Raw genomic sequence first — 27,504 nt, 5'->3', positions numbered from 1 at the left:
GTATGTTTGCAGTGACTCACAGGATGATATAAACACAAAGGCAGAATGACCTTAGATGGAGGTGGATAAGCCTCTAGTATATGTATGGCATTTAGTGAAGAGCTTGTTTAGACTGCACTAACGTCACTCAATGTTTGAGGAAGAACAGGACAGACAAAAGACTTTTTTAGATATAAAGTTGAGTTTTTCTTTTCTAAATATTCTCATCATAACCTGTGTGTGGAGACTAATTAGACAAACTAAGCATGAAACAAGATTTTCAGACAGTGAAATGTTTTTAATCAGGGTCCAGGCATGAGGGTCATTTCAATGGGCAGCTCTCGGGAAGCTGATTTATTGCTGTCTTACAGTCCAGTGTTTTTAATCCAACATCTTGCAGTTACCCGTCAAGTAGTTGTCCTGGTGCCATTACCTTTAGCCGTGGAGAATCAGTGAAATGAAGCGTGAAACAGGTTTTTTACTATAGGGGTGGTCTTCTCTGAGGCTATATTCATTTTAGGTGTCAGTGCAAACCTTAAGTTAATTGTTACATATATAAGCTATTCAGCTTTAGCAGAGGTCAGAAGTTTTTGTTGGGTTCATTTCAGTAGCACAGTCATCTTAGAAACATCAAATCTGTTGCTTGTGGAGAGTTTAGAGACATTTAGAGTGTCCTTTGTTAGAGTTTTTTTTTTCCTTCAGACTACAAAATCACTTTAGAGTAATAAAAACATGCAAAATTAAGGGGCCAAAAGGTTTTTTTAAGCTGTTAAATTATGAATTGAAAATGTTTTAGATTGATCACTCAGTTTAGACTCTTATAGGGATGTAACAATACCCTCATGTCACGATTCGAAACATATCACGATACTGAACTCACGATACAATATTATTGTAATACTTCAAGACATATGGTAATAGGTTAACAAAAAATGAACTGTTGATTAAGATGCTAAATTTGGTATTACATTGGGGGTGGAAATGAATAGGCTTGGACTTGGTGCTGGTAACCCAATGCACAGGACAATGGTGACACCAGAATAAAAATAATCATGATCCTGAAGCTGAAAATACAGAAAAATATGAATATGCTTGCACTCTGCCATTGAGTAGATATAATAAATAATGTAGGCCACTTTTTACTGGTAACATAAGACATTTGCTATTATCGGGACCCACAAATATTCCCCCATTGCGTTATTATACATTATATTCAACATTATATATAGTAGTTCAATGTAGAACTGACACTAAAACTCTTTAAACTTGAATTTTTTCTCACACAGTATTTTTCATTTTGGGTGAACTATACACAATACATATTGTCACTATCCGCGATCCATATTATTGCATTTTTGTATTCCGATATATTGTGACATGATATATTGTTACACCCCTAGACAGTTACATACATTTCTCATCATTTTATCATTACATTGTTCTCATATTGAGGGTTCATTTTCAAAATCCGCTAGGATATACATCAATCCCTTTTAAAAACTTTGTAAATTTGTGCTACACACAATCAGAAACAGCAGATGATTTGGTAAACTTTCTTCACTTTTCATTTCCTATTAGTTCTTCTAGTGTTTAGGGATAATATCCTATTCTACACTTACTGCCTCGCCATTCCTGGCCAGGTCAAGTTTCTGAACATCTAATAGGTGTTGTTCACGTATAAATGTTGCCTGTGACATGCTAATGTCCAGTGTTTTTACATCAGAGGTAAAAATCTATTTTAAAAATGTAGTTTTAAAAATGGTCTATTTTTTTCGAGGGAGTTCTGAAAAGATAAAAATATGAAAGAAAATTAGTAAGACCTATTTGAGAACCCTGATAATGAACATTCCAGGCTTCCCATGGTCAACCAAAAAGCATCAGGGAAATAGCGGTATCTGGAAAAATCAATGTAAAATTTTGATTGAATTTTATTTTATAATTTGTTGTTTTACGCTCTACTGTAAAATATTCTTCTAGTAATGGAGATATATCTGCTAGATAGGCTGTTGCTCTTGTTTAGCATAAAACTTGCTTCGCAATGTTACAACAATGTCCTGTTGGTGAGCAAATTGCTCATTTCAGTCAGTTCTTTTCAGTGAATTTGTCAAACTGGTTCACAAATGGGTCTGAATGATTCATTAATCATTTGTTCTCAATCAAAAGCATTTTGTTAAGTAATTTTATCCAGTAATTACAAATGACTGGGCAGTTCTTGGAAATAACATGGAAACTAAATGGTCAGTTTAGAACTGTTCATATCAGTGATGCTGTCCTTTGTTAATATTTTCATGCTGAATGAACAGTGTCATTAGAGATGGTCACTGGTCCACGAATGACTGACTGATCTGCATCATTATCCTGTGAGTGCTGACTCTGAGATTGGCTGCTCTTTCCATGTCATTGTTAAAAGTCATTAGTGTCTTTTACTGGTCAGTTGCACTTCACTTCTTTAAGTACTGGATAAGAAGTGTCTGCTCTTACTAAACCAACTAGCGTTCACAGAGGGTCATCATAAACAGTCAGTTGCGTCACTCATATCCTATCCCGCCCTCGTCTGCTGTCCCCCTGGGTCCCGCGGGGGGGAATCAGGCCTGTTAGTCTGATGCTGTTAATTACTGCTCCTTAATTACTCTGCTTCTCAAAGAAGCCCTGAGGGATATGGGCCGTAAAAACTGTAACACCGATGGAATCATCCAGGCTGTCCAAGGTCATTTGTTTTGAGGACCGTATTTTAAATTGTAATAATATAATGTTTTACTTCTTGCATTTAACATATACAATATAAATAGCTGTTTGGTCAAAATCATGGATGAAAAAAAACAAAAAAAACAAAAAAAAAAAACACTTTGAATATTAAAAAAATATTAAGATATTTTAGCTATTTTGCCCAACCCCAGTTTTGACTCAAATGAGCGTTTCATTTGAGCAATGAAGACTCAGTTTAGCACTTCAGTTTCTTTACATCAAGTGTATATTCTCAGTGTGATTAAATCAATCAATTTTAGCTAAATAGTCATGTTATGAGCGCTTAAAGCAGATGTAGAGGATGTATTTTGGGAGTTCTTAGTTCTACTTCAACTGGCTTGTTCACTGTCTCTGACTGACACATAAGTTGACAGACCAAAATAAAATTGGACTAAATAAGGTTCAAATGAAGATGAAGCAGACTCGTGTGTGTGGATAATTGCGCTTGTCTGTTTATGTTCCTTTGAAAAGTCTGGGCACGGTTAGTTGAGCTACTAAACTGAGCCTGCTGTGACAGATTCACTGGGAAGGATTATCTGAAGAAATCTTGATACCCAAAAGTCTCTCACTCTAATAATACACTCAGTTTAAGGTAATGTAGCAGGGGTCACGTTCTATCAGTAGGCAGATATGGTAGCTGTATTCCCCTGGCTGATCCTGAGACCAGTGTGCTTGTGATGTAAAATATGGAGAAGAGATATCCCACAGAGACCACACGCCCAAAAGGACACAATAACACTCATTTATCACTTGCTTGAGTTTCATGTGGGTGTGATTTTTATGGTACATCACTGTTTTTTCTGTTTAAATAAAGGGTAATAAAGTGTTTCTAAAGAACAAGAGGGAAAAATTTTTAAAATTCTGAAATTTGTTCTAGCAGTGCTTGTTTCTAAAATATTTCATCAGCTAGATATTGCTCTTTGAAAAATTCACTTTTTTTCTGCCACATTTAAATGTCAGGATGTATATTTTCTTACTGGAGATTTTTGTGCACTTAAAATTAAATATTATATATGTAATTTGCATTTAATTTTATGTAAACAAATGTCTATACAAATATAAATGTTTTTTTTGTTTTTTTTCTGTTCAAAAGTTTGGGTTGGTAAGATTTTTTTAATTTTTTATTTTTTGGAAAGAAGTCTCTTATGTTCACCAAAGCTACATTTATTTGATAAAAAGTTCAGTAAAAACTGTAATATTGTGAAATATTATTCAATTTAAATAACTGTTTTTAATTTTAATATATTTTAAAATATAATTTATTCCTATGATGCCAAAACTGAATTTTCAGCAGTGTCACATGATCCTTCAGAAATTTGCTGATTTGGTTATCAAGAAAAATGTATACTATTTTTATTATTGTTGAGAACAGTTGTGCTGCTTAATAATTTTGGAGGAACTGAGATAAAAATAAATAAATAAATAAAAAAAAAATCAGGATTCTCTGATGAATAGAAATTTTTATTTGATATAGAAATCTATTGTAACATTATAAATGTCTTTACTGTCACTTTTGTGACAATTTAATGCATATTTGCTGAATAAATGTATTAATTTCTTAGGAAAAAAAATCTTACTGACCACAAACTTTTGAACGTTAGTGTGTGTGTGTTTGTGTGTGTGTGTGTCTGTGTGTGTATATATAATACACACACACACACACACACACACACACATACATATACATATACAGTTATGCATTTTGAACTATTTTTTCATAGCATGTTGACATACACATTAGATTGTGGCAAAGCAACAGCTCAACCAGCATCTTCCATCATTAACTTCCTTACAGACACGAGACGAGAGTCATTATCTACATTTTCCTTCAGCGCACTTATCTTTCCTCTCCTCATCCGTCACCCTTTCTTTTTTCTCGTTTTCTCCCCATCCTGCCTCTCTCTCCCTCTACCCATCACCTCTCTATCTCCTTATCTTGTCTTAGACTCATGCTCTGCCATTCTCTCTCTCTCTATCTCGCTTGGCTGCACTTTAAGGCAGGCTGGCTCTGAAAGGATGTCATTTCTGGTCTGAAGCAGCACATTGCCCTGACAGCTATTACAGAAGTCGTGCTTCGCTGTAGATGTGACATCCACTTCAGCGGGCTCTTCATGCACACACACTTAACACACTTTTCATGCACCTCAAGAGTTTGAGGTTAGACAAGGTATTAATCTGTTTTCATGATATGATGTAATCGTGATGTCATGTCTGCGCCCTATTGCAACACGCATGATTCTGGCTGGCGGCAAGAGATGATCACATGGACTGCAATGTGTGAGACCCAATATGCAGATATTGACTGCACAATGCAAAACATTGGCCTGTAGCAATCATTACATAATCATCTGATTATCTCCAAAGTGATCCATGCCAAACCTGCATGAAAGTGCTTACAGACTCCATGAAATCTAGTCCATACTGTATTTGTTAACTGTGAGCCCATCTTTATGCTACTGTATTCTTAAAGGGTTAGTTCACCCAAAAATGAAGAAAAAAAAAAAAAGTCATAAATTACTCACCCTCATGTAGTTATAAACCTGTAAGACTTTCTTTTATCTTCCAAACACAAATGAAGATATTTTAAATGAAATCTGAGAAATTTCTGTTCCTCCATTGACAGGCCATGCAACTACCACTTTGTCTCTTCAAAAAGTTCATAAAGAGATTGTAAAGCTAATTTGTGTCTGAATAAATTGTCAGGCAGAATGTCATGATTGTGACAGCCCTAGTAAAACGTATGCTACACACAACATACAATTAAGACAAAATTTAGTTGAATTTTTGATTAAATTTAAGTAAATTCAGGTGATAAAACCCCGCATCAGCTTTTTCAGTTTCTAGGTGGGGTGTATTCTTGAGATGCAGACTGTTTAGCGAGGTAAATGTTGAGGACATATTGTTGTGTGTTCCTTGAAGCGATGTCTGTTTGACCCACTTTAGTCATACAGCACAACAATCAGTCTTATCTCAGAAAGCACGCTGGATAAAGCTGCCCCGCAGCCTAGCATTTCATTAGCAGAGCATTTCTACATTTCACTGAGGGTCGAGAGCGCACACATAAACACACACAGCTGCGTCGAACAAAATCATACGCATATTTGCACACATGCAATACAGAAAACTCAAGGTTATAGAGTGTGGGTAGATCGAGAGCTGAATTCATCGCTTCTGTGATGTTTGACTTCACTCACACTCACACATACATTACAGAATACGCTTTCTCTCTCTCTCGACCCTTCTTTCGTCTGTCTGCTAAATAGCATCTGACCTTCTCTGACCTCTTTTTTTTTTTTTTTTTTTTTTTTTGAGATGGAGAGAGGATGAGATAACAACTAGTGTTTCAGTTTACAGCTTGGCTTTAGATCAAAAGAGAAATGTGCTGAGAATGACACACAAGTAATGATGAAATTGGAGGAAAGGTATTCATCTTTGACATTTAATGATCGCTCCCTTTTGTTTTTCAGTAGGTCATGTTGAATTATTGTGTGCCTGACAGAGTTGAGTGCTTATTTCGTGTGTGGGAGAGAAATATACAGTATATAAATAGCTTACATGGAACGTGTACACATGCACTTTGTAAGTCCACTTTGGACATTGCACATTTGCAAAGCAAATTGTTCATTTGTAATTCACATCATCTAGCACTAACATAGAGGAATAGCGATACATTCTATACTATAATAAGTCAGCAGCAATATGTGCATAAAAATGAGTTTGTTTTCATAAAAAAAAAAACTACTACTATCTTTATTAATGTAACTTTACATTCATTTACTTTACATTTATATAATGTGTGTATGTGTGTGTGAGTGTTATTGTGTGTGTGTGTGTGTGTGTGTGCGTGTGTGTGTGTGTGTGTGTGTACATATGTGTGTGTTTTAAAGTAGGGAAGATTCATCATCTATAAAAGTTATTACCTAATTAATGAATTAATTATTATTACATTAATCATTAGCTTATCAGTCAGAATCCCATTATCATTACATTTCTAGAAATTTCTGTGAGCAAAGTTTTGTTCTGTATTTAATGGGATAGTGTGCCTAAAAATAAATATTCTGTCATCATTTACTCTCCCTCGTGTCGTCCAAACTTGTATGACTTTCTTCTGTGGAACGTAAAATGAGATGAATAAATGGTGACAGAATTTTTATTTTTGGGTGGACTATCCCTTTAATTGACTTTAAATAGCATTTTATTTCCTTTAAGTTCTTATGCATTAATGAAAAAGTCATGGAAAAACTATGGAAATTAATTGGTCAAAAGGTGTAAGAATTCTTTTGGTCTTTTGCAACAATCTCTGTTTCTCTCTCCCCTCTGCTTATATTGCCTCTCTCTCTCCCCCAGAATATCTTTACGCAACTGAGTGAGTCATCATTTTATGTCTTTAGATTAATGAGGCTGTGTGTGTGTTTGTGTGTTGTAGTCTTAGTGACCTTTAGTTCTATTCAAAGGCCTTTGATAGCAAGTCGCATTCATCTGTCCTGCCTAACACAAACACACATGGACGTTCATAGATGTCATGCACAAAAATGGACTTTAAAAGGCTCTAAAAAAGGCTTTAAAAAGCAGGAGTGTTTACTCATATTTTACTCCTATACTGAGGTGAGGTAGTCATGATACCAACGTCTCAGTAGTTTATGCTAAAATGGAAAAGCTATTGAACACATTCTTTTAGTTCAATATTAATATAGTCAATGCTCAGTACTGTGGTGCTGTTGAAAGAATAAATTATTTATTTATTTACCACCTAATTCTTTACTAAGGGCTAATGATATTGACTAACCTTGAACATGAACCTTGAACACAAACTCTTGCACTTATACATTTTCATTAAGACATTATTTAATATGTTTATTAAGCCGCTTTCCAACTGGGGACCATTGGCCGCCTCCCACAGTGTAGGTGATTTCAGGTTTTACTACCCTTGTGGGGGCATTTGGTCAAGACAATGTAGGCAAAATCTCTCTCTCTCTCTTTCTCTCTCTCAGCAGAGCTCACAAACTGCTGTCTCGGTCAGATGGTTCCTTCTTTATGAGTTTTTGCTTCCAGGGAATGCAGAGAGACCTGAGGGATTTTTATCTTTTTTTAATCCCTCCATCCTCTCTTTATCATTTTTTCCTGTGTGCAACGTATCTTTCGTTTTTCTTCTGTTCCCCTGTGCAATGGCTTTGCTTTCCTGTGCAGCACCTATTTTTACGCACCTGTTTTATTTTTTATTTTTTCTGCTTTCCTTTCCATTTTAGATTAAATTTATGTCTCACTGTGCTTAATGTCTTCTCCTAGCTTTTTCTTGTCTCTAACGTTTCCTGTGTTTCTCTCTCGTCTCGTTCTGATTAAGGGTGAGCAATTGTCTAGCTGATTAACTCTGACAGTAATGGACAATTTTCTTGGCCTTTTCTTAATAGTGCCCACTACTGTGTGTGCGTGTGAGCGGAGAGTCTCAAGGCTCATGAGATCTCCATCTGTGTGGCTCTAGTCTTAATTGTCTTGAGGTTTTTCATCCGGCTCTGCTGATCATAACTTTTATAACTTGGCAATTATTATACATTTAATAAATGTATTTCTGTCATGACAACTCTGAGTGTTTGGCATGGTAATGTGTATGGCAGTGTTGATATGTTTGATCTTGGCTGCTGCTGCTGTAGGTTATTGCTGCTGCAGAGCAAATACGGGACTTGCTACTGCCAGTACATACACGACATGCTGCTGTGAGCAAGTAAGACATGCTGCTGCTGTACAATATAGCGTACATGAATTACCCGTAGCAGATCTATACAGGTGGAGCTGGGGAAGGTGGAGGGTTTCTGAAAGTGCTTTGCACTGCTAAGGCAAATGCTACCAAAGTATTTTGAAGGTTGAGCACCAATCAGCTGTGCCCTACACGTAATGATGTGATTACAATCAGGTTGAGTTAAAGGACATGTTAGCCTGCGCCATCTAGAGTTTCATGACAGAACTTTGTATATTATTAAACAAGAATTAAAATGTGAAAAAAAGCTTGAATACTGAGGGTTGTTTGTATGCAGCATCCAAAATGAGCTTTTCTGGCAACACCAGCCAGTGGTTAAAATTTGCCAGCATTTTGCATTATTTTTATTAAAAATGAATATTTTTTTGTGTTCTTGTGACAATGGGATTATTTAGCTGTCAATCACAGCATCCTTTTTTTCTCTTTCTCACATTTTTTGTTTTGATGGCTCAATATGAGGCGTATAATACATGCTGCTACACAGAGTTCTAAAAAAAAGCTTTTCTTAGATAAGCTTATAATTGTAAAATAAAGGTACAAGTTGTTAGAAGGTGTGGACAGTCGTACATTGGAATCCGAAACATGATGGGAGAACCATTACTTTACAGTCAGGGTTCCCACGATCATGGAACACCTGGAAATAGTCCGGACAGTCCAGTTACCATGGTGACCATTCCCCGCATCAGCTCTCATGAAGGATTTTTAAGCTCTGAGGTCACCGTACATCCACACTACCCACACTCCCTTTCTTCTGTATCCCAAACAAATGCTTTTGTTTTGACTTACATAATACCCTATTATCTAGAGTCAATACATTTTTTGGATTCCTCTGATATGAAACATTCTTTCTATCCAGTAATTTCTTAAAATAATACTTAGTGCTGAAATTCTAAACATTGGTGGCCAAATATTTGTCCACATTTACCATGAATGGATCTGTGCTACTCAAACTGAGCTCAAGACTTGACAAACTGTTCTGTAATCTTAAAAACATACACCTACACGACACGTTCAAGGGTTTGTGGTCAGTATGATTTTTTTAATTGTTTTTGAAAGGATTCTCTTAGGCTGCAAATATTTGATCAAAAGTAAAAAAAAAAAAAAAAACAGTGTGCTGGCAAAACTGAATTTTCAGCATCATTACTCCAGTCTTCAGTGTCACATGATCCTTCAGAAATCATTCTAATATGCTGATTTGAAGCTTAAGGAACATTTCTTATTATCATCAATGTTGAAAACAGTTGTGTTGCTTAATATTTTTGTGGAAACCGTAATACTTTTTTTTTCAGGATTTTTTGATTAATAAAAAGTTCAAAAGAACAGCATTTATTTTAAATCTTATGTAACATTATAAACGTCTTTACTGTCATTTTCATCAATTTAATGCTTTCTTGCTAAATAAAAGTATTAATTTCTTAAAAAAAATCTTTCTGATCCCAAACTTTTACTTTTAATGTAACTCATTTACAATCAAAGATGAGTGCAGGGTTGGCTGTTGGTATAATGTATGAATTTATCCATGCAACTGGATCTATAAAGAAGAAAATAATAAGAATGAATGACTTCGGGTTCTGGTTTGGTGTTAAAGTTTGACAGTAGGTGCTGGGTCAGGTTAAAGGGTCTCATTTAAGTGTCAGTCTTGGTCTTTAATTCCCGTACAGACCTTTGTTCTTGTCATCATTTCAACCACACAGCTGAATGAATCCTTGGTTGAGAGAGGAAGAGATAATGAAAGTAAGACCCCCCTGTCAAGTCTATTTTATTTTTTCCCAAATGACATTTTATTTTGTGCCCTTTTTGACACTTTATTTTCGCAGGGTTCACTGTTAACCTTTATTTAAAAAAAATACACAGATTATAATACAAGACGTGTTGGAATACAAAATATGTACTGTATTATATACAATAATTTTTAAACCGAAATGTCCTTGTTGAATCATGCACACACAGACCCAAAATGAAATTTTAATTGAGGAGTTAATTTCTTGCTTTGTTTTGGGTGTGTGACATTGATGTATCTTTCCTTAGCAATTAGGCTGTGTTGGCCATAACAACACAAAAGTGTTGAATAAAAACAATATACAGTAGCTCTACTGAGTGAAATAGGATTTGAGGAGAGTGGCTAAAAGAAAGATTAGAGTGGGATATATTTTGTGAGAAAGAGAAGAGAGTTTTGTTACATGAATTATGAGGAGATATATTCTATAATGAGAATTATATGATGATATTAGTTTTTTTTTCACAGACAAAAGACTCTCAGGCACAGTCTACATGGAGCCAAACATGACTCACCACTGTAAATAGAGGCTGAGACACACACTGAATCTTTTTTAGGACGCTGAGCTCTGGGCTGTGTGTGTGTGTGCCACACGTCAACAGCGAGTAGACTGATTTTTCTGTCTAACTCCCATTTGCTGGTTTTGATAGGCTTCCTGCCAGATAGCTTTGATCGGAGCAGCTTTCACTTCAGCTCTAGCATCTCCCTTTCCTTATCTTTTTCTTTTCTTTCATGTCCTGACAGACATCAGTAGCACAACCACTTTGATTATAGACCGTCCGTGCAATCTCTCTATCTACTCTGCTCACTTATTCTTTTTTTATACTATTTGTACACTTTTTCACACATCTACATGTTTTTTTGGGATTGTGTGTTTTTGTATAGGACTTCCTGACAGATCTGATGATGTCGGAAGTGGATCGATGCGGGGAGAACGAGCACCTGATCTTCAGAGAGAACACGCTGGGCACTAAAGCTATCGAGGAGTACCTCAAACTGGTCGGACAGAAATATCTGCAAGACGCACTGGGTAAGAGCTTGTGTGTGTGTGTGTGTGTGTGTGTGTGTGTGTGTGTGTGTGTGTGTGTGTGTGTGTGTGTTATTTTCTGACATTGTATCTGTACTATTTGTTATGACCACCTCCAAGTTACAAAGTGACCACCAAAATAAAACCATTAGGTAACACTTTAGTATAGGAACACATATTCACTATTAACTACGACATTTCCCTCAATAAACTCCTAATTTACTGCTTATTAATAGTTAGTAAGGTAGTTGTTAAGTTTAGGTATTGGGTAGGATTAAGAATGTAGAATAAGGCATTAATATGTGCTTACTAAGTACTAATAAACAGCCAATATTGTAGTAATATGCATGCTAATAAGCAACTAGTTAAAATACCCTAAAATAAAGTGTTACCAAACATTAAATAATTATATAAAATACTATACAGTATATAATACTGGTGTTCAGTCTGCCAGACTTGAACTAGGGGAAATTTTATCAGTGGAAACTTTGCGCTAATTTCCCCATATTCCTTTTAGATAAGATCAAATAGCCATGAAATCATGCAGAAACATGCACACACACATATCTGGCCTCCTTTACTATTGGCTCACTTTGTGTACAATAAGGCCTGTGATTATTAATACCTCTTTATTTTAGGAATAAAATGTGTAAATGTCTGGACTGGCAATTTATCTGCAAAACAAAAATAAACTCTGCAAATTTCACACGTGTATAAATATCGACTTTGGGGGATCTAATAAGTGTACGTGTGAATGTGAGTGAATACGCCAAAGAGAGTGAATCTCTCTTTGGATTTGCATTAAGAAGCCATTTGGAGGTGCTGAATAATGTATAGTTGTTTTTCTTAGATAAATGTGACTTGTGAAGTACTGCTGAATTATTAAACGGTTCACTCCTAAAGACTGACTAAGTCCCTCAGACATCAGAGAAAGAGAAGGACAGCTAAGAGAGAAGATTACACCACATGGTTATATAAACAGCACATACGCACAAGGGATGGATCTTTTGGTCATTTCATCTACTCTAGTTCTCGAGAGATAGAGAAACATTGCTGTTTTTTTCCAGTCTTGTTGTTCAATTGTTCTAATTTAAAAACAGATCTCATTTTCAAATCAGGTCGCAAGAAAATACTGAAAACACCAATCACAAAGTTAACGGTCCTTTTTTGTGTTGTTGTTCTTGTTGTTGTGAAATAAGAAATGCTGTAAAAATAAGTCAAGTTAGGTGTTTTCTTGATTGATCATTGTCACTTGCAAACACATGAGTACTTTGGTGAACTAAATATATTAATTAAATATTAAATATTACTGCAAAAATAGGCAGACATCTAGAACACATTCACACAAACACACAAACACACATCCACATATGTACACAAACCTTCTAAGTTATACTATAATCCAACATCCTTAAGGGATTTGTGGTGTTACATTTCTGTCATTAAATCTCTTTATTGACAATTACTAAAAAGCCATTTATATAAGCTCAGATTGCACAAGATGCTCATATTGTATTACATATAATGGTAAATCAGTTCATTTTCAAGACGTGCTTTATTTTTGCTTACCATTGAAGGACTCTCGGGTTGCAGCAGTTATTGATGATGGGATTTTATCTGACTGGTTATTTGATTAGACTGGACATCTGAGCGATTAGTGTCATATTTGTGGCCTTGAATGAGTTCTCTGGGTTTTTCTCTGACCTTTCCAGTCAATATGGGGTTTACCGAACTGAACTATCTGACTGTTTTGTACTGCTTTGTAGTGAGATTATAGTCTGACAATACTGGGAAGTCAGCTGTATCCACATGCTGGAACCACTACTGTATGTCCATCGCCAACAATAATACTCAACTTCTCATCTGTGTTCCCATTGCAAGTTATACACTACTTTTCAGAAGTTTGGGGTCAGTAATTGTTTTATTTTATAAAAGAAATGAATACTTTTATTCAGCAAGGATGCATTAAATTGATCAAAAGTGACAGTAAAGACATTATAAAATGTCAAAATGTTTCTGTTTCAAATAAATGCTAAAATAGATATACAGTGCATCACAGTTCACAGGATCTGAAGCAGTGTTATAAGGTGGTCACTGAGCGTCTGGTTAGTTTCTAAAAGGAAGTTGAGGAACGAGGAGTCCACTTCCATTCTGGATCAGTTGGACGTCCACATGGTTTATGCTACGCTAGTTTGATTTTTCCCTGATGCTTTCGTGCGCAACGGAAAAGAGGAGGAAAAATCGACCAGTACCTGCTCTGAGTCTCTGTGGATTGGGATCTGGCGGTGCTGTTTGTTTGGATTGACAAAAAGTTTGTTGTATATTCCCTGGATGGGTTCTCTCATTAGTTCTGAGCCAGATAACTTAAGAACTTTCACTAGTTGCTTCATGGCGGAAAGGGATTAGAATGGCAATAAGCTGATGTTCATTCCTTCTAATAATTGTGAGACTGTTTGTTTGTTTGTATGAAAGATGACGGGGGTTTATACGGCACTTTCCCTGGCTGACATTTAGAACTGCAAACATTCTTGTGCCAAATACAGAATCATGTCAAAATTAATCAATATATGACAGCATTCTTTATTGATTTTCTGAAAAATGCTATTTATGTTCAAACAACTAGATGTTACATGGGATTTATTTAAAAATGCCTTTGTCTTAAATGTATTTTCTCTTTCATCCACTGTAGGGGAGTTTATAAAGGCTCTGTATGAGTCTGATGAGAACTGTGAGGTGGACCCATCCAAATGTTCATCTAGTGATCTATCTGAACATCAGAGCAACCTCAGGATGTGCTGTGAGCTGGCCTTCTGCAAGATCATTGAGTCTTACCGGTAACTACAATGTGCCCTTCAGAACTGGCTGTTGATGTGAACCAGTGATGGATTTTATTGCTCTGACGTTGCTTTATCTCAGTTTTGTTTTTGTTAATTATCAACTTGTTCTCAGGTGTTTCTCTTAAAGTTAAAATAGAAATAGAAATTAAAGAGATGATATATGATAGGAGTATAGAGGTATAAAAGGAAGCAGGAGAATTAAGCAAATAATAACAATGATAATGTTGATGATGATAATGATTATTAAGGTACCAGTAAAATACAATAAAATCCATTTATACACAGATAACCTTTTATTATGTTGGTCAAAGTGATTGGTTTGTAAGTATGTAGTACTGTATAATACAGTTATTTTGCTTTATACAAATAACAAGAGTGATACTCAATACAATAAAAGTGTTTTTATAACTGAAGTACAGGTTCAGTCACTGAGATCTAATACTCTGTATTTCAACATATAAAGAATAATAGTTTAATATAAAGAAAGTTTTTAATAGAAGGTTTTTCCCTCAGGAGTTGTTTGCAAAAGGATAATAGATAGTTTGTGGAACTACTTACCAGTAAGAATAACTGTTTATAGGTTTGTCCGATTAACTTATTTCCATCTAAATTCAATGTTCATCTCTCCACTCCTCAACAGTGTGTTTCCAAGGGAGCTTAAAGAAGTGTTTGCATCGTGGAGACAGGAATGTGGTAACCGAGGGCGGCCGGATATCAGCGAGCGTCTTATCAGCGCCTCGTTGTTTTTGCGTTTTCTGTGTCCGGCTATCATGTCGCCTTCTCTCTTCAACTTGACGCAGGAGTATCCAGACGACCGCACTGCACGAACACTCACTCTTATCGCCAAGGTTACACAGAACCTTGCAAACTTCACCAAGTAAGGATTTCATTTACTCCATTGTGAGTGTGTGGTTGGGTAGGGAGAGTGGTTTCATGACGGAGCTGAGAAATGAGCTCAGTTTGATAGATTTTCATGTTGTTCTGAGCAAAATACTATTCATGAATGAAATTAAGTTAATAGATATAATTATGATTATAGAGTCATTAGCATGGTTAATTGAGTTATTAAATGCATCAATGAGTCATTATTGTTCTCGCTTTCTGTCAGGTTTGGTAATAAGGAGGAGTACATGTCCTTCATGAATCAATTCTTAGAGCAGGAGTGGACCAACATGCAGCGCTTCCTGCTGGAGATCTCCAACCCTGAGACCATCTCAAACACTGCAGGATTCGAGGGCTATATTGACCTGGGCCGTGAGCTCTCCACCCTGCACTCCCTGCTAGCTGAGGTGGTGTCCCAAATGGATCAGGTTGGTCTCTTCACCCTTCACTCAGCACCATTTGATCATTTTTGTAGAGTAAAGATTTTCAGTGTGTTCTTTATTTCAGACCTTCGGAAACACTGCAAAAATCTTTTTTTAAATCTATATTTTTGTTTTGTTTTTCAGTAAAAATGTGTTTAAGAAAACAAAAAAACAAAACAAAAAAACAAAGTATCCTACATTTTTTATGACATTGGCAAAAAACATATTTTCTCACATTTTAAGCATATATCTAGCAGACTTTTGTTAGTTTTATTCTTGAAACAATTGAATGTTTAAAAAACAACTGTTCAATAAGTTGATAAATGAATATTCAAAAATGTTGGTAACACTTTAGTATAGGGAACACATATAAACTATTAACTATGACTTTTCCCTCAATAAACTCCTAATTTACTGCTTATTCATAGTTAGTAAGGCAGTTGTTAAGTTTAGGTATTGGGTAGGATTAAGAATGTAGAATAAGGTCATGCAGAATAAGGCATTAATATGTGCCTAATAAGTACTAATCAATAGACAATATTCTAGTAATATGCATGCTAAGAAACTAGTTAAAAGACCTTAAAATAAAGTGTTACCAAAATGTTATATTTTATAAATGAGTATGAAGTGTAGGTAACACTTTAGTTTATTGTCCATTTCTCACTATTAACTAGATGCTTATTAGCATGCATATTACTAGGATATTGGCTGTTTATTAGTACAAATAAAGCATATATTAGTGCCTTATTCTGCATGACCTTATTCTACATCCCTTAATCCTACCCAATACCTAAACTTAACAACTACCTTACTAACTATTAATAAGCAGCAATTATGAGTTTATTGAGGCAAATTGGACCCTAATCTAAAGTGTGACCAAATTATTTGTATGTACATTTAAAATAGTGGCAGGGGTGTCATTATCAAAAGTAGCGGTCAATATGTGGTGTGGCACCAGCTACTTTAAGTCCTACAGTGCACCTCATCTTCATGGACTGCAAAAGATTTGTCAGGGGGACATATGGTTACACGTGGTTTGGCACTGCAGGGACAATCAACTGTCCTTCCAGTCTCCCTATAACACTGTCTTAAGAGTCTTTACGGACTTTGCAGTTTATTGCTCTGTTCACATCTGCAGTCTTTATGCCTCCCTGCAGCAGGTCTATGGCATGTTCACACTGTTGTTCAGGGAACCTGGCCATCTTCTGGTGTTTTTCAGAGTCAGTAGAAAGGTCACTTTAGTGTCCTAAGTTATTGGAACTGTGAGCTTAATTGTCTGCCGCCTGTAAACCGTTAGTGCCTTAAGGACTTTTCCACAGGTGATTTTAATAATTATTTATGGTTCATTAAAAAAAGCATGAAATTTCAATAACATTGTTTAAACCCTTCCCAATAAAGATCTGTAAATCTTATTTGTAAAAGGGATGTTTCTTTTTTTACAGAGTTTTTTTTTTTTTTTTTATTGAGTGGTAGGTGAACTCAGGATAGCGTTGTGACAAAACAGTTCAGTGCTTTGACGCCACAGAATGTTGTGCTCCAGTTTCGGTGTTCTTTGAGTAGGTGGACTGATGTGAGCAATTGCCTTCAGGCTGTAACAGACAGGCTTTAAAATCAGTCATTTTGTTGCTTTTAATGTTCAGACCTCATAAGATGTGTTCACCATGTGTGTTTTTTTTTTTTCTTTATAACTTAATTTATACATATTTTTGAAAGAAATGATCTTCTAATCCTCCTCCTCCTCAAATGCTAAATATAAACTAGTTGTTGTATTTGCCCAGATTTTCCACAATTTTAGAGAAAACTTACAGTCTTGCAAAATGTGTGTAAGCAAAGTCACATTTATATGCAGCCACTCACCTGTGGCTGTATGCCAGTGCAGCACAGACTCTGCCTACATCTATGCAAACATTACTAATTAAATTTGTAAATGTTGGATATTCTCATAGCAGCACTTTGTGTTGAATTATGCAGATGACGTTGAGTGGACATGCTCTGAAAGCTCATGACCTCTCAGTGTTTGAGTTCTACATGGGAAGCCCATTAGTCCCTAAGGCTGCCACGGACTGATAGCAGCCACACTGTCAGAAACAGTTGCCTGCTAGATTCCATGTTCATGATAACTGTTAATTGATTTGTCACTATCATTTTCAGCCATACATCCATGCTTTGATTATGAAACATAATTATTTTAAGGCCAAAGGGATTCAGCCAACCAGAATGTCACAGAATAAGCCAATTATCAAAAATTTAAATCACTCAAATTTGAATTTATCTAGGTCTAGCCTGTTCCATTATTAAATGCATTCGGAAAAGATCAGAAAGTAAAAAGTTTGTGTGCAAAAAGAGTCTCCTGTCATAAGTTTTACTTCATTTTCGTCACATGAATACATGAAGCAGAGGCTCACTTCCACGATTTTAATTGGTGCTTTATAAATTTGTTATATCACAATACATACATTTATAGAATATAATATAAATAAGGATGAAAATTTTGGGTTAGGTAAGATTTTTAAATGTTTTTGCAAGAAGTTTCTTATGCTCACCAAAGCTCCATTTATTTGATCAAAAATACAATATAAACAGTAAAAACAGTAATATTGTGAAATATTACGATTTAAAAATGAACTGTTTTCTATTTGAATTTATTTTAAAATATAATTTATTCATCAGTGTCACATGATCATTCAGCAATCATTCTAATATGCTGATTTGATGATCAAGAACCATTTCTTAATATTATCAATGTTGAAAACAGTTGTGCTGCTCTATATTCTTGTGGAAACCATGATATTTTTCTCAGGATTCTTTGATAAATAGAAAGCACCATTTATTTGAAATAGACATCTTATGTAACAATGCAAAAGTCTTTACTGTCATGTTTGATCTATTTAATGCGTCCTTTCTTAATAAATGCATTTATTAAAAAATCTTGCTGACCGTAAACTTTTGAACAGTAGTGTAAATGTGAGATGTACAAAAAATGATGGCATTTTATGGCAAATTATCATTAAGTAGCATTTTACACAACTATTACACCGTGGCTTGAGGCTGCACTGGACTCAACAAAGCGACCGTTGCAAATCCATTTTTTTTTTCTCTACGTGTCAGAAGTAGCACGAGTGCTTGAAGTATGTCAGAAATAGAACGGGGCATCGGTTTTACTGTCGGGATTTGTCGTGTCGTGCTGCATCCAGTGACAGAATCACGGATTATAATGGGTTTTATCCACATTTTCTACTCTTTTTGTTACTCAAAATTCACTCTTGAATAAATAGAATTCAAGAGTGAATTCAAATACTTGAAAACAGGTAGTTTTGCAGTTCAGACTTATATAAATCAGCCTAACAGATATCAGTTATGGCTAAATATTGGTTGATTATTCTGCCTGATGGCTATATCGTTCTATCTCTAATATAGCACTTTGGGAGGTAATTAGGTTTGATTTTTAATTGTTGAGTACTGGATGCACCATTTACATTTAAATCACTGCATAATGCTTTTTTATCCAGAGCAACTTGCAATAAATTTAAGCTATACTGTACATTTTATCAGTAACTGTGTTCCCTAGGAATCAAACCCATGACCTTGGCATAGTTAGCGCCGTGCTTTACCAGTTCAGCTCCAGGAACTCATTTTAGTGCAGTCATTGATGTTCTGTTATCTTCTACCTCCTTTCTCAATGAGGCTAATAGAGAGTCCTGCACAGACGTAAGAGATCTTTGGGGTATTTGTTAATTTTCAATGGGATCTTTTATCCTTGTCCTTAGAGTGCTGCTTCCAAGCTTGGCCCATTACCCAGAATATTGAGGGACGTACATGGAGCGTTAACAAACCCACCGAACGTACAGATGAACGTTCCTTCCGATCGTGTGCCCTCCCCTCCAACCCCTGGATGCAGCATCTCCACTGGATTACAAAAGATGGCCATCGACAGTGACCTACCAGGGTAAGCCATGAATCAGATCCACTGCATAAAATTGGTTAACAACCTGTAACCAATCAGAATCAAGTGTTTACGTAATTGTAGATGGCCGTGCGAAAAAAAGAAAAGAAAAAAAAAACATAATGTAGATGTCATGATAAATCGGGTGTTCTGACATATCAACCAATCATCTTCAAGCTCGGTGTTATATCAGGCAATGACATTGTAAAGATTTGAAGAGCAGTTACATTGCCATATTGCTTACGTACTCATCGTTATCTGTCGCTTTTTTAAGAGTCTGTCCTCACTTCATCCAGCAGACTGCTCTTCTAAAGAGAGCGGCTCATCTTTATCTGTCTAGCTCGCTGCTAATTCCCCACCGACATTTATGAGAGCCAGAGAGAATGAGAGGCCTGTAATTGTAGTTCACACACACGCGCACACACACACACATATTCAGGGAAAGGGAAGATAAATATACTGGGGGATCAAAAGAGATGGAGGCTGTGAGGAGAAAGCATCGAGTGGAGCTTGTTGGTTGGTGTCTGGACGGAGATTATGATGAAATAAATTAGCTTTTTTTTTTTTTTTTGCAGATATCCAGACAATAAACAGTCTGTGTGTAAGTAAAGACAGAAAGAGACTCATAATAACCTTGCATTCTCTCTGATATTTTGTACTTGTCTGGAACTGTCTAGTATGGCATTTATGCGTGTTTGAGAAAGATTTACGGTTTCTGTTTTTCAAACACCAGCTACTATATTATGAGAGTCTTGTGATTGTGATGCTCTTCCAAAAGGTAGGCAGCAAGATTGTGCTGTCTTCTAAGATACCATCTTGGACAGCATCACATGCATCCTTTGCAGATACAATCTCAGAATGCCTTGCTGTAAGCTCAGTATAAAATCCAATCTATGGATGAAGTTTGCAAAATGTACTGAATAATGTCAATAAATAAGAATTAGAATATGAATGTTCTATTTCAACTATGATGCTGCTTTAGGGAGCATTAAGGCAGCGCACTAAGATTCAGAACAGAGCAAATATTTTTTCAATCTTCTTTTAAATGATTGCTGTTTGTGTACTGTTTTACTGCCCTATACTGTGCATGTTTAATTATTATTTTTTTCTCTTTCTGGTCCATGTCTCCATCTCTTCGCTTTACTAGCCCGGTGGACTTCACTCGCCTCCCTTCCCCCACCCCTGAAAACAAAGACCTCTTCTTCGTCACACGCTCTTCTGGCCTCCAGGGCTCCCCTGCCCGCAGTTCTAGCTACTCTGAGGCCAATGAACCCGAGCTGGGCCTGGCCAACGGTGGCAAGAGCTTGTCCATGGTAGACCTCCAAGAAGCAGCCAGAGCTTTAGAACCTATCACCATCCCGGCAGGGATAACTTCAGAAGGTTTAGGTGAGGGTGCCATGGTTCCCTGGAATGCACGGACTCCCCAAGGCAACATTGCCGGAGGCCCTACTCTTCACAGGCCAGGACAGACTCCAACTACTCCAGGAGCAGAAGGGGCCCCAGGCAGGCCTACACAGCTCTTGGCCCCGCTATCCTTTCAGAATCCAGTGTACCAGATGGCAGCAGGGTTGCCCGTATCAGCTAGAGGGAATGCGAGTGGGGATTCTGGGTCAGAGTGTCATAGCTCCGTCAGTTCCCATAGCAACAACGAAGAGGGTCTTGGAGGAACCAAGCACACCTTTCTTACCCAGGGTCCTTCTGTGGGGGAGGAGTTTGCAAGACGTTCAGGAGATTTCTCAAGACGACAACTATCACTAACTGACGCGCAGCACGGAAACCAGTCTATGGTTCCACGACAGAGCAGCGGCGGTCCCCAGCGGCGTATTGACCAGCCGCCACCACCCACACAGACTGCACCCAGAGGACGAACTCCACCCAACCTATTGAACTCCACCCCCTACCCACGGCCTCCTAATAACACTGTGATGTCATCATCACCAGATTGGCCTGGAAGTGGCGCACGGCTTCGACAGCAGAGCTCCTCTTCCAAAGGCGACAGTCCGGAAACGAAGCATCGTGGACCACATAAACAAGTGCGTACATGTTTGCTAGCATATAAAGAATAGTATGTGGAGTTAAAAATGCTAATGATTACACATTTCTGCAAAACCTCCAAAAAGGTTACTTTTCGAGAAATGAAAAAAAAAAAAAACACTATTTTTTAAACAATTAAACACCACGTTTTCAAAGTTGATATTGTGGCTTTATATATAGTCATTATATTATTAACATATCACCAAAATCAAGCTTCAAATGGAGCTATGAGGCTTTTGACCAGAGAATTTTGGACATACTGTATGTTTTGTCCATCATTAGAACGGCCGCCTCTGAGGCAATAAGTGCATCGCATTACGTTTTCATCAACTAACTGGTTGTAAAGTTTACTGTAGCTATGCAGTCAATCAGTTTTATTCTGTAATTTGGCCAAAATCTTATGTTATTGCTACACACAGGCTATTTAAGACACTACTGGATATGATTCGATGACAAATGCTAGACTAAGACACTCTTCTCCGTTCCTCAAATACATAAAACATTAGTCTTTATATATATATTGGATCATTTATTATGTATCTTTATCTAAACTTTACCTAGTAATATATCTTGCAGCAGGTCTGAGTTATTGATTCTAATAACAATCAGAGGGCATAGCTTGCTACCAATCATCAACCCTTCGACATTCACTGTTGCCACTGGCAGTCATTTTTCTCAACAATTTGACAATGAAGTGGACAGGAAGGGCATTTCCCATATCCACAATGCATTGTTCTCTCTCTCTTGGGATTTGATTGATTGCTCGAAGTGATTGATGGAAGCGTGTCTATGGAAACCACATGTGCACACTTTTATTACATTGCAGAGCACCTCCAGGCTCTTTCTCTGACTGTGAAAGTCACATCTGTGGACTTCCTGTGAATACTGTGGTTGATTATAGAATCAGTTACATTATACCTTGGCAGAAAGATTAACATCTTCCATCAGACTGAAGTATTATTTTTCTTACCTCATTGACAAAATGTGGTAAAAAGCCGGTTTGAAAGCCCACAATGAAACCGAAGTAGTGTCAGATCTTTTCTTCCTTATTGGTACATGCATTCGAGTGAAATGGATATATTTATCGGTTGTTGATTAAATGAAGGCAAATCTGAATGTGAGCCTAAGGGTGATTGTAAGAAGGGCGAGGGGAAGAAAATAGCCACCAATATGACCTCTTCTTTGTAATGTATTCTAACTCAGCATGTTATTATAGATAATCATGCTCATATGTCATACATGTTCCTTTTATTCAGCCTTACGCCATGCTAAGTGTAATCATGTCTGCTTGTCAATGTTGCCTGTTGGGAATGTGACGCCCCTGGCATGACTTCTTTGTGTGAGTGTGCATGTTTCATCTTCAGTTTATTCATGCGTATGTGTGTTTGTGTGTGTGTCCCATAGGCCCCGTCCCCAGTGAACCCTAGTGCATTGGACCGTACTGCTGCCTGGTTGATGAATGTGCCATATATAGAGCAGGAGTCTGAGACGGAGCTTTGCAGAGATGAGCACACACAAGCTGAAAAGGTAACTGACCACACACACACCATAACAGCAGAGATTTTGGCTCATGCAAACACACTCTGGATAGGAAATGAATCATCATCCTACACTAATTTCACTCAGACAAGAGGATTCTCTCAGTGTCAGCAATCCAACATTCAGCTCTGAGTTGGGTGTTTCTGAATGCTGACTTAAGAGTGAAATGTGTAGTTTTTATGGTAATATCCAAGTTTAATGAGCAGAAACTCTAAGTAAACCATCTGTTGGTTGACCTCAGGAGCTCTGTGATTCTTTCAGCATTGCTCTTTTCCAACAATGGCAGAGGGAAGAGGTGGTAGGATTATTTGCAATTCTGTTTGGTGCCACTGGTGGTGCAGAAATTTCACAGTTCTTAGAATCAATTTCTACGAGTGCTCTCAGACTTTAGTATGTGTGAAAGAGAGAAAGAGACATAATAACCTGCTTCCTTTTTTGCTGTCATCATTCCTTGTCATTCTTTCTGATTCTTATATCCTGTGACTGGTGTGGAACATAGGCTGTAGCTCTGTTATTTTAGTATTTTTTTATATACTATTATAGCATTTATTCACATTTCTAATGAGCTTTTATTTTGATATTTTCAGTTTTCATTTTAATTTTAGTTTAAGTTTTAGTAATATTGTTATGTGCTTTTTGTCATATTAGTTTTAGTTGTTATTAAATATTTCCATTCAGCTTTAATTTATTTTTATTTCAGTTGTAGTTTTAGTAATTTTAGTACTTAGATTTATTTTATTTTAGTTAGTTGCCAAGGCAACATTTTTAATATTCTAAGTTTATTTTTCATCTAATATTTTAGATGATCTAATATATATATAGCTTTATTTCAATTGCTGAAAACTATTTTTAATTGTTTAGTTAACAATAACTCAACACTGTGCCTCACAAATTGTTTATAGTCATTTTAGAGACTAAACTAATAATTGATTCCAACAGTTTGACATTAGCATGTTGCTACGCTAACACCTTTTACAGCATTTATTAATCTACATGCAAGTTCATGTTAATTTCTACATATGTTAATACATTTTTAACATTGCAAGTTGTATAAATTAACATTAGTTAATATATTATGAATGAACATGAATTAACAATGAACAGAAGTATATTTATTAATTAACATGCTGTAAAAAATGTATTTTGTTGTTAATTTATGACACCTAATGCATTAACTAATGTTAAAGTGATAGTTCACCCAAAAAATGAAAATTCTGTAATCATTTACTCACCCTCAAGTTGTTCCAAACCTGTATGAATTTCTTCTGCTGAACACAAAAGAAGATATTTTAAAGAACCAAACAGTTGATATGGGCCCCATTGATTTCCTTAGTATTTCTTTTTCCTCCACTATGGAAGTCAGTGGGGCCCTTCATTAGTCAATGGGTTACCCATGTTCTTCAAAATATCTTCTTTTGTGTTCAGCAGAAGAGAAAAATTCATACAGGTTTGAAAAAACTTGTGGGTGAGTAAATGATGTCAAAATTTTTGGGTGAACTATGCCTTTAAGAAATTGAACCTTATTGTAAAAGTTTCTAATAGTTTACTTTTACAATAGTGTACAAAAGGCACACCACGCATGATGCCTCACATAGGGTACGATTACATTTCACGGGAATTGTTTTTATTTATATGACTCGTAGCTCAACATTTAGTGCTGAATGCAGCTTATAATGAGGTTCAACATGAAAGACAAAAAAATACATCTCTTGCAGTATCAGGCGGAGATCAGTATGCTGCAGGAGCGGCTGCGTGTGTCGGTGCAGAGGCTGGAAGAATACGAGGCCCGGCTGAAGGGACAGGAGGAACAGGCGCAGAAGATGCTGCTGGAGTATCAGGCCCGGCTGGACGAGTCTGAGGAGAGATTGAGACGGCAACAAGAAGACAAAGATCTGCAGATGAAGGGCATCATAAGCAGGTGGGAGTTTGTATTATGAAGACTCAACCAGAAGACAGGCAGACAAAAACGTCCAGAGCACTCTGATTGACTGATTACATTGTCAATATCAAGTTCATATCCGGTCCTCAAATTGGCCAGAATGGGTTAAACTGGTGGAAATGGATGAACACAAGTTCCCTTTTTTATTTAGTCCTTGAGCCAGATAAAAGAAAGCTTAACTGACTGAGCTAGAACACGAATTTACTTTGAACAAGCAGAGAGGGCACTTTGCCTTTCAGAAGTCCACCACACGCCTCCGATGCTGAGTGTCATTTTGCTCTCAGCTGATAGTGTATTAGTGGCAATCTGAGAAGACAGAGAGCTTTTAGGGACTTTTAGCTTTCCTCAAGGCAGAATTTACTGAGAGCTGCTTTCCACCAAGACTGATGTTATGGGGCAGCTATTTATGGCCTTGAGCTCTAGATCAAAGACAGAATGTGAGGATGTATGAAGCCTGGACTGAGTGTGTGTTTGTTTTGTGTTGATGCAGGTTGATGTCTGTGGAGGAAGAGCTGAAGAAGGATCATGCTGATATGCAGGCGGTGGTTGACTCCAAACAGAAGATCATTGATGCGCAGGTATGTCTATACCAGCTGTGAATGACTTAAATGCTAGTTCCCAAATTGTTTTCTAATTGATTTACTTTATAAATGTACAATTGATATTGTTCACTGAAGCTTACTGTATTATGTAGAACTAGAAGAGTAATGTGAGAAAGAGATCGAGTGAGCGAGTTTATTACCTGCATTCAGATTTAGCATTTTCCTTCAGGTCAGTCCTATGTTCATAATAAAAAAATCAGTTTAAATGTCCGATGCATTATCTTGTCCATTTAACAGTTAAGGGGTTTTCCCATGACTGACAGCGCTAGTCAAAGCATTTGTCAGTTGCGTCTTGTTCCGTGTTCACAACAATTCAGTGTTTTCAATGTAAAAGTCTTCGCTACTGACTGACACACTCATAAAGACAGTCTTTGCCGCCATCTAATGGTGTAATAATGTAACTTCTGTTGCTGTTCAAGGTCAGGGACTATTTTTTCGGGCGGAAGGAAGGCTTTTGGTGAAAGTTTAATTCATGAAAGTTGCATTGATAAAATTTTTTGGCTTTAATATTTGTATTGTGTGGTAACCGTTTTATAAAAGCAATAAGGTACTCGAGGCTAGTGCTGTATCGTGAATAAGTCACGGCTGAAGAGGTTGCAGGCACTCCACTTTGCGTCGTACCTTATTTTACTTATGTACTGATTTTAAATGTTTCACAAATCTTTGCCTGAGGGTTGTCGTCACACCAAAATGTCAGTAGTTGATACCAATGCCAGTAAAATTAGCTTGAAAATGTACTTGATACTAATTTCTTACAATTAATTGAATAAACCATATTAATGAACCAAGAAATAAATGATTAGCAGTTTGGGGTCTGTAAGACTTTTTAATGTTTTCGAAAGAAGTTTCTAGGCTGCATTTATTTAATTAAAAATACTGTAAAAACAGTAATATTGTGATATATTACTACAATTTTAGATTACTGTTTTCTATTTTAATATATTTTAAAAAATGTCATTTATTCTTGTAATGGCAAAGCTGAAGCATTCATTACTCCAGTCTTCAGTGTCACATGATCCTTCAGAAATCATTCTAATATGCTGATTTGCTGCTCAAGAAACATTTCTTCTCATTATCATTGTTGAAAACCGTTGTGCTGCTTAATATGTCTGTGGAAACTGATATATTTTTGTCAGGATTCTTTGATAAATAGAAAGTTCAACAGAACAGCTTTTACTTTTGAATATAAATATTTTGTAAGCCTTTACTGTCACTTTTGATCAATTTAATGCATCCCTGCTGAGAAAAAGTATTCATTTCTTTAAAAAAAATCTTACTGACCCCAAACATTTGAACGGTAGTGCATATTTGGCATTTCAATTTCACAATCTCACAAAACCCCTGCAGTTCAATAAAAACCCCTAGGGAATCTATGCTGTATTTTTCTAAAGAAACAAATGCTTCAGTTAAACAAACTGTAACTGTAAGTGTGTCTGACAGAATCTGCATCATTACTCATCTTTCATGTTAATATTCACTGTCCCACAGTGAGGGCTGTGGAAATATCTGCCGATTAAAATAATACCCCTACTCAGTATTTCTGATGTGTGCCCTGTTTGTAAATCTGAACAAAACAGACTTCCTAATACTGTGAAATTCAAGTAAATTCAAGTAAATATGCATATGCATTTTATGTATGTTTTCCAAGGAAACCAACTGGTTTGCTTCTTCTCCTTTCATGTTTAGGAGAGAAACAAGCAATGAAACACTTGAGGTTGAGTGTCACCACAAATAACATCACAGCTGTGATTTGGTCACAGACATGAGCCAGATCATCACAGTCGAGATGTTTTCTGCGATTATCATCCAACACAGTTTTATCTCTGATGTACAATCAATTTTGCTTAGTAAAACAAATCATAAACTACATAAACCCCACATTTTAGCATCTTCAATCCCTTTTCTCAAAAAGCAGTTTTTATGTTTTCATTCTACAAATGATCAACATACAGCTGTTATTGAACAACATGGTTTCTCAGCTATTCATATTGAGTTTTCAAAACAGTTGGGATTGCTTGGCTGGAGA

The 27,504-nt window shown here is 36.5% G+C and overlaps 1 protein-coding gene across 7 annotated transcripts in view; it reads left to right on the top strand.

Annotated features, from left to right (window-relative positions):
- Nucleotides 1-27,504, top strand: part of LOC127512366 (disabled homolog 2-interacting protein-like) — a 142,166-nt gene that overhangs the window by 111,618 nt on the left and 3,044 nt on the right. For all 7 annotated transcript variants that reach the window (XM_051893195.1, XM_051893196.1, XM_051893198.1 and 4 more), the window contains 9 exons: nt 11,139-11,283; nt 13,970-14,114; nt 14,758-14,994; nt 15,226-15,427; nt 19,189-19,367; nt 20,512-21,397; nt 22,803-22,925; nt 24,653-24,855; nt 25,367-25,454. In XM_051893195.1, the coding sequence (XP_051749155.1) occupies nt 11,139-11,283; nt 13,970-14,114; nt 14,758-14,994; nt 15,226-15,427; nt 19,189-19,367; nt 20,512-21,397; nt 22,803-22,925; nt 24,653-24,855; nt 25,367-25,454 (2,208 nt within the window). The remainder of the gene's footprint in view (nt 1-11,138; nt 11,284-13,969; nt 14,115-14,757; nt 14,995-15,225; nt 15,428-19,188; nt 19,368-20,511; nt 21,398-22,802; nt 22,926-24,652; nt 24,856-25,366; nt 25,455-27,504) is intronic.

Source organism: Ctenopharyngodon idella, chromosome 5 (assembly GCF_019924925.1).
Source record: "Ctenopharyngodon idella isolate HZGC_01 chromosome 5, HZGC01, whole genome shotgun sequence".
In the NCBI taxonomy this organism is placed as follows: Eukaryota; Metazoa; Chordata; class Actinopteri; order Cypriniformes; family Xenocyprididae; genus Ctenopharyngodon; species Ctenopharyngodon idella.
The sequence above is the reverse complement of the archived record's forward strand: the minus strand, read 5'-3'. Positions and strand labels throughout refer to the sequence as shown.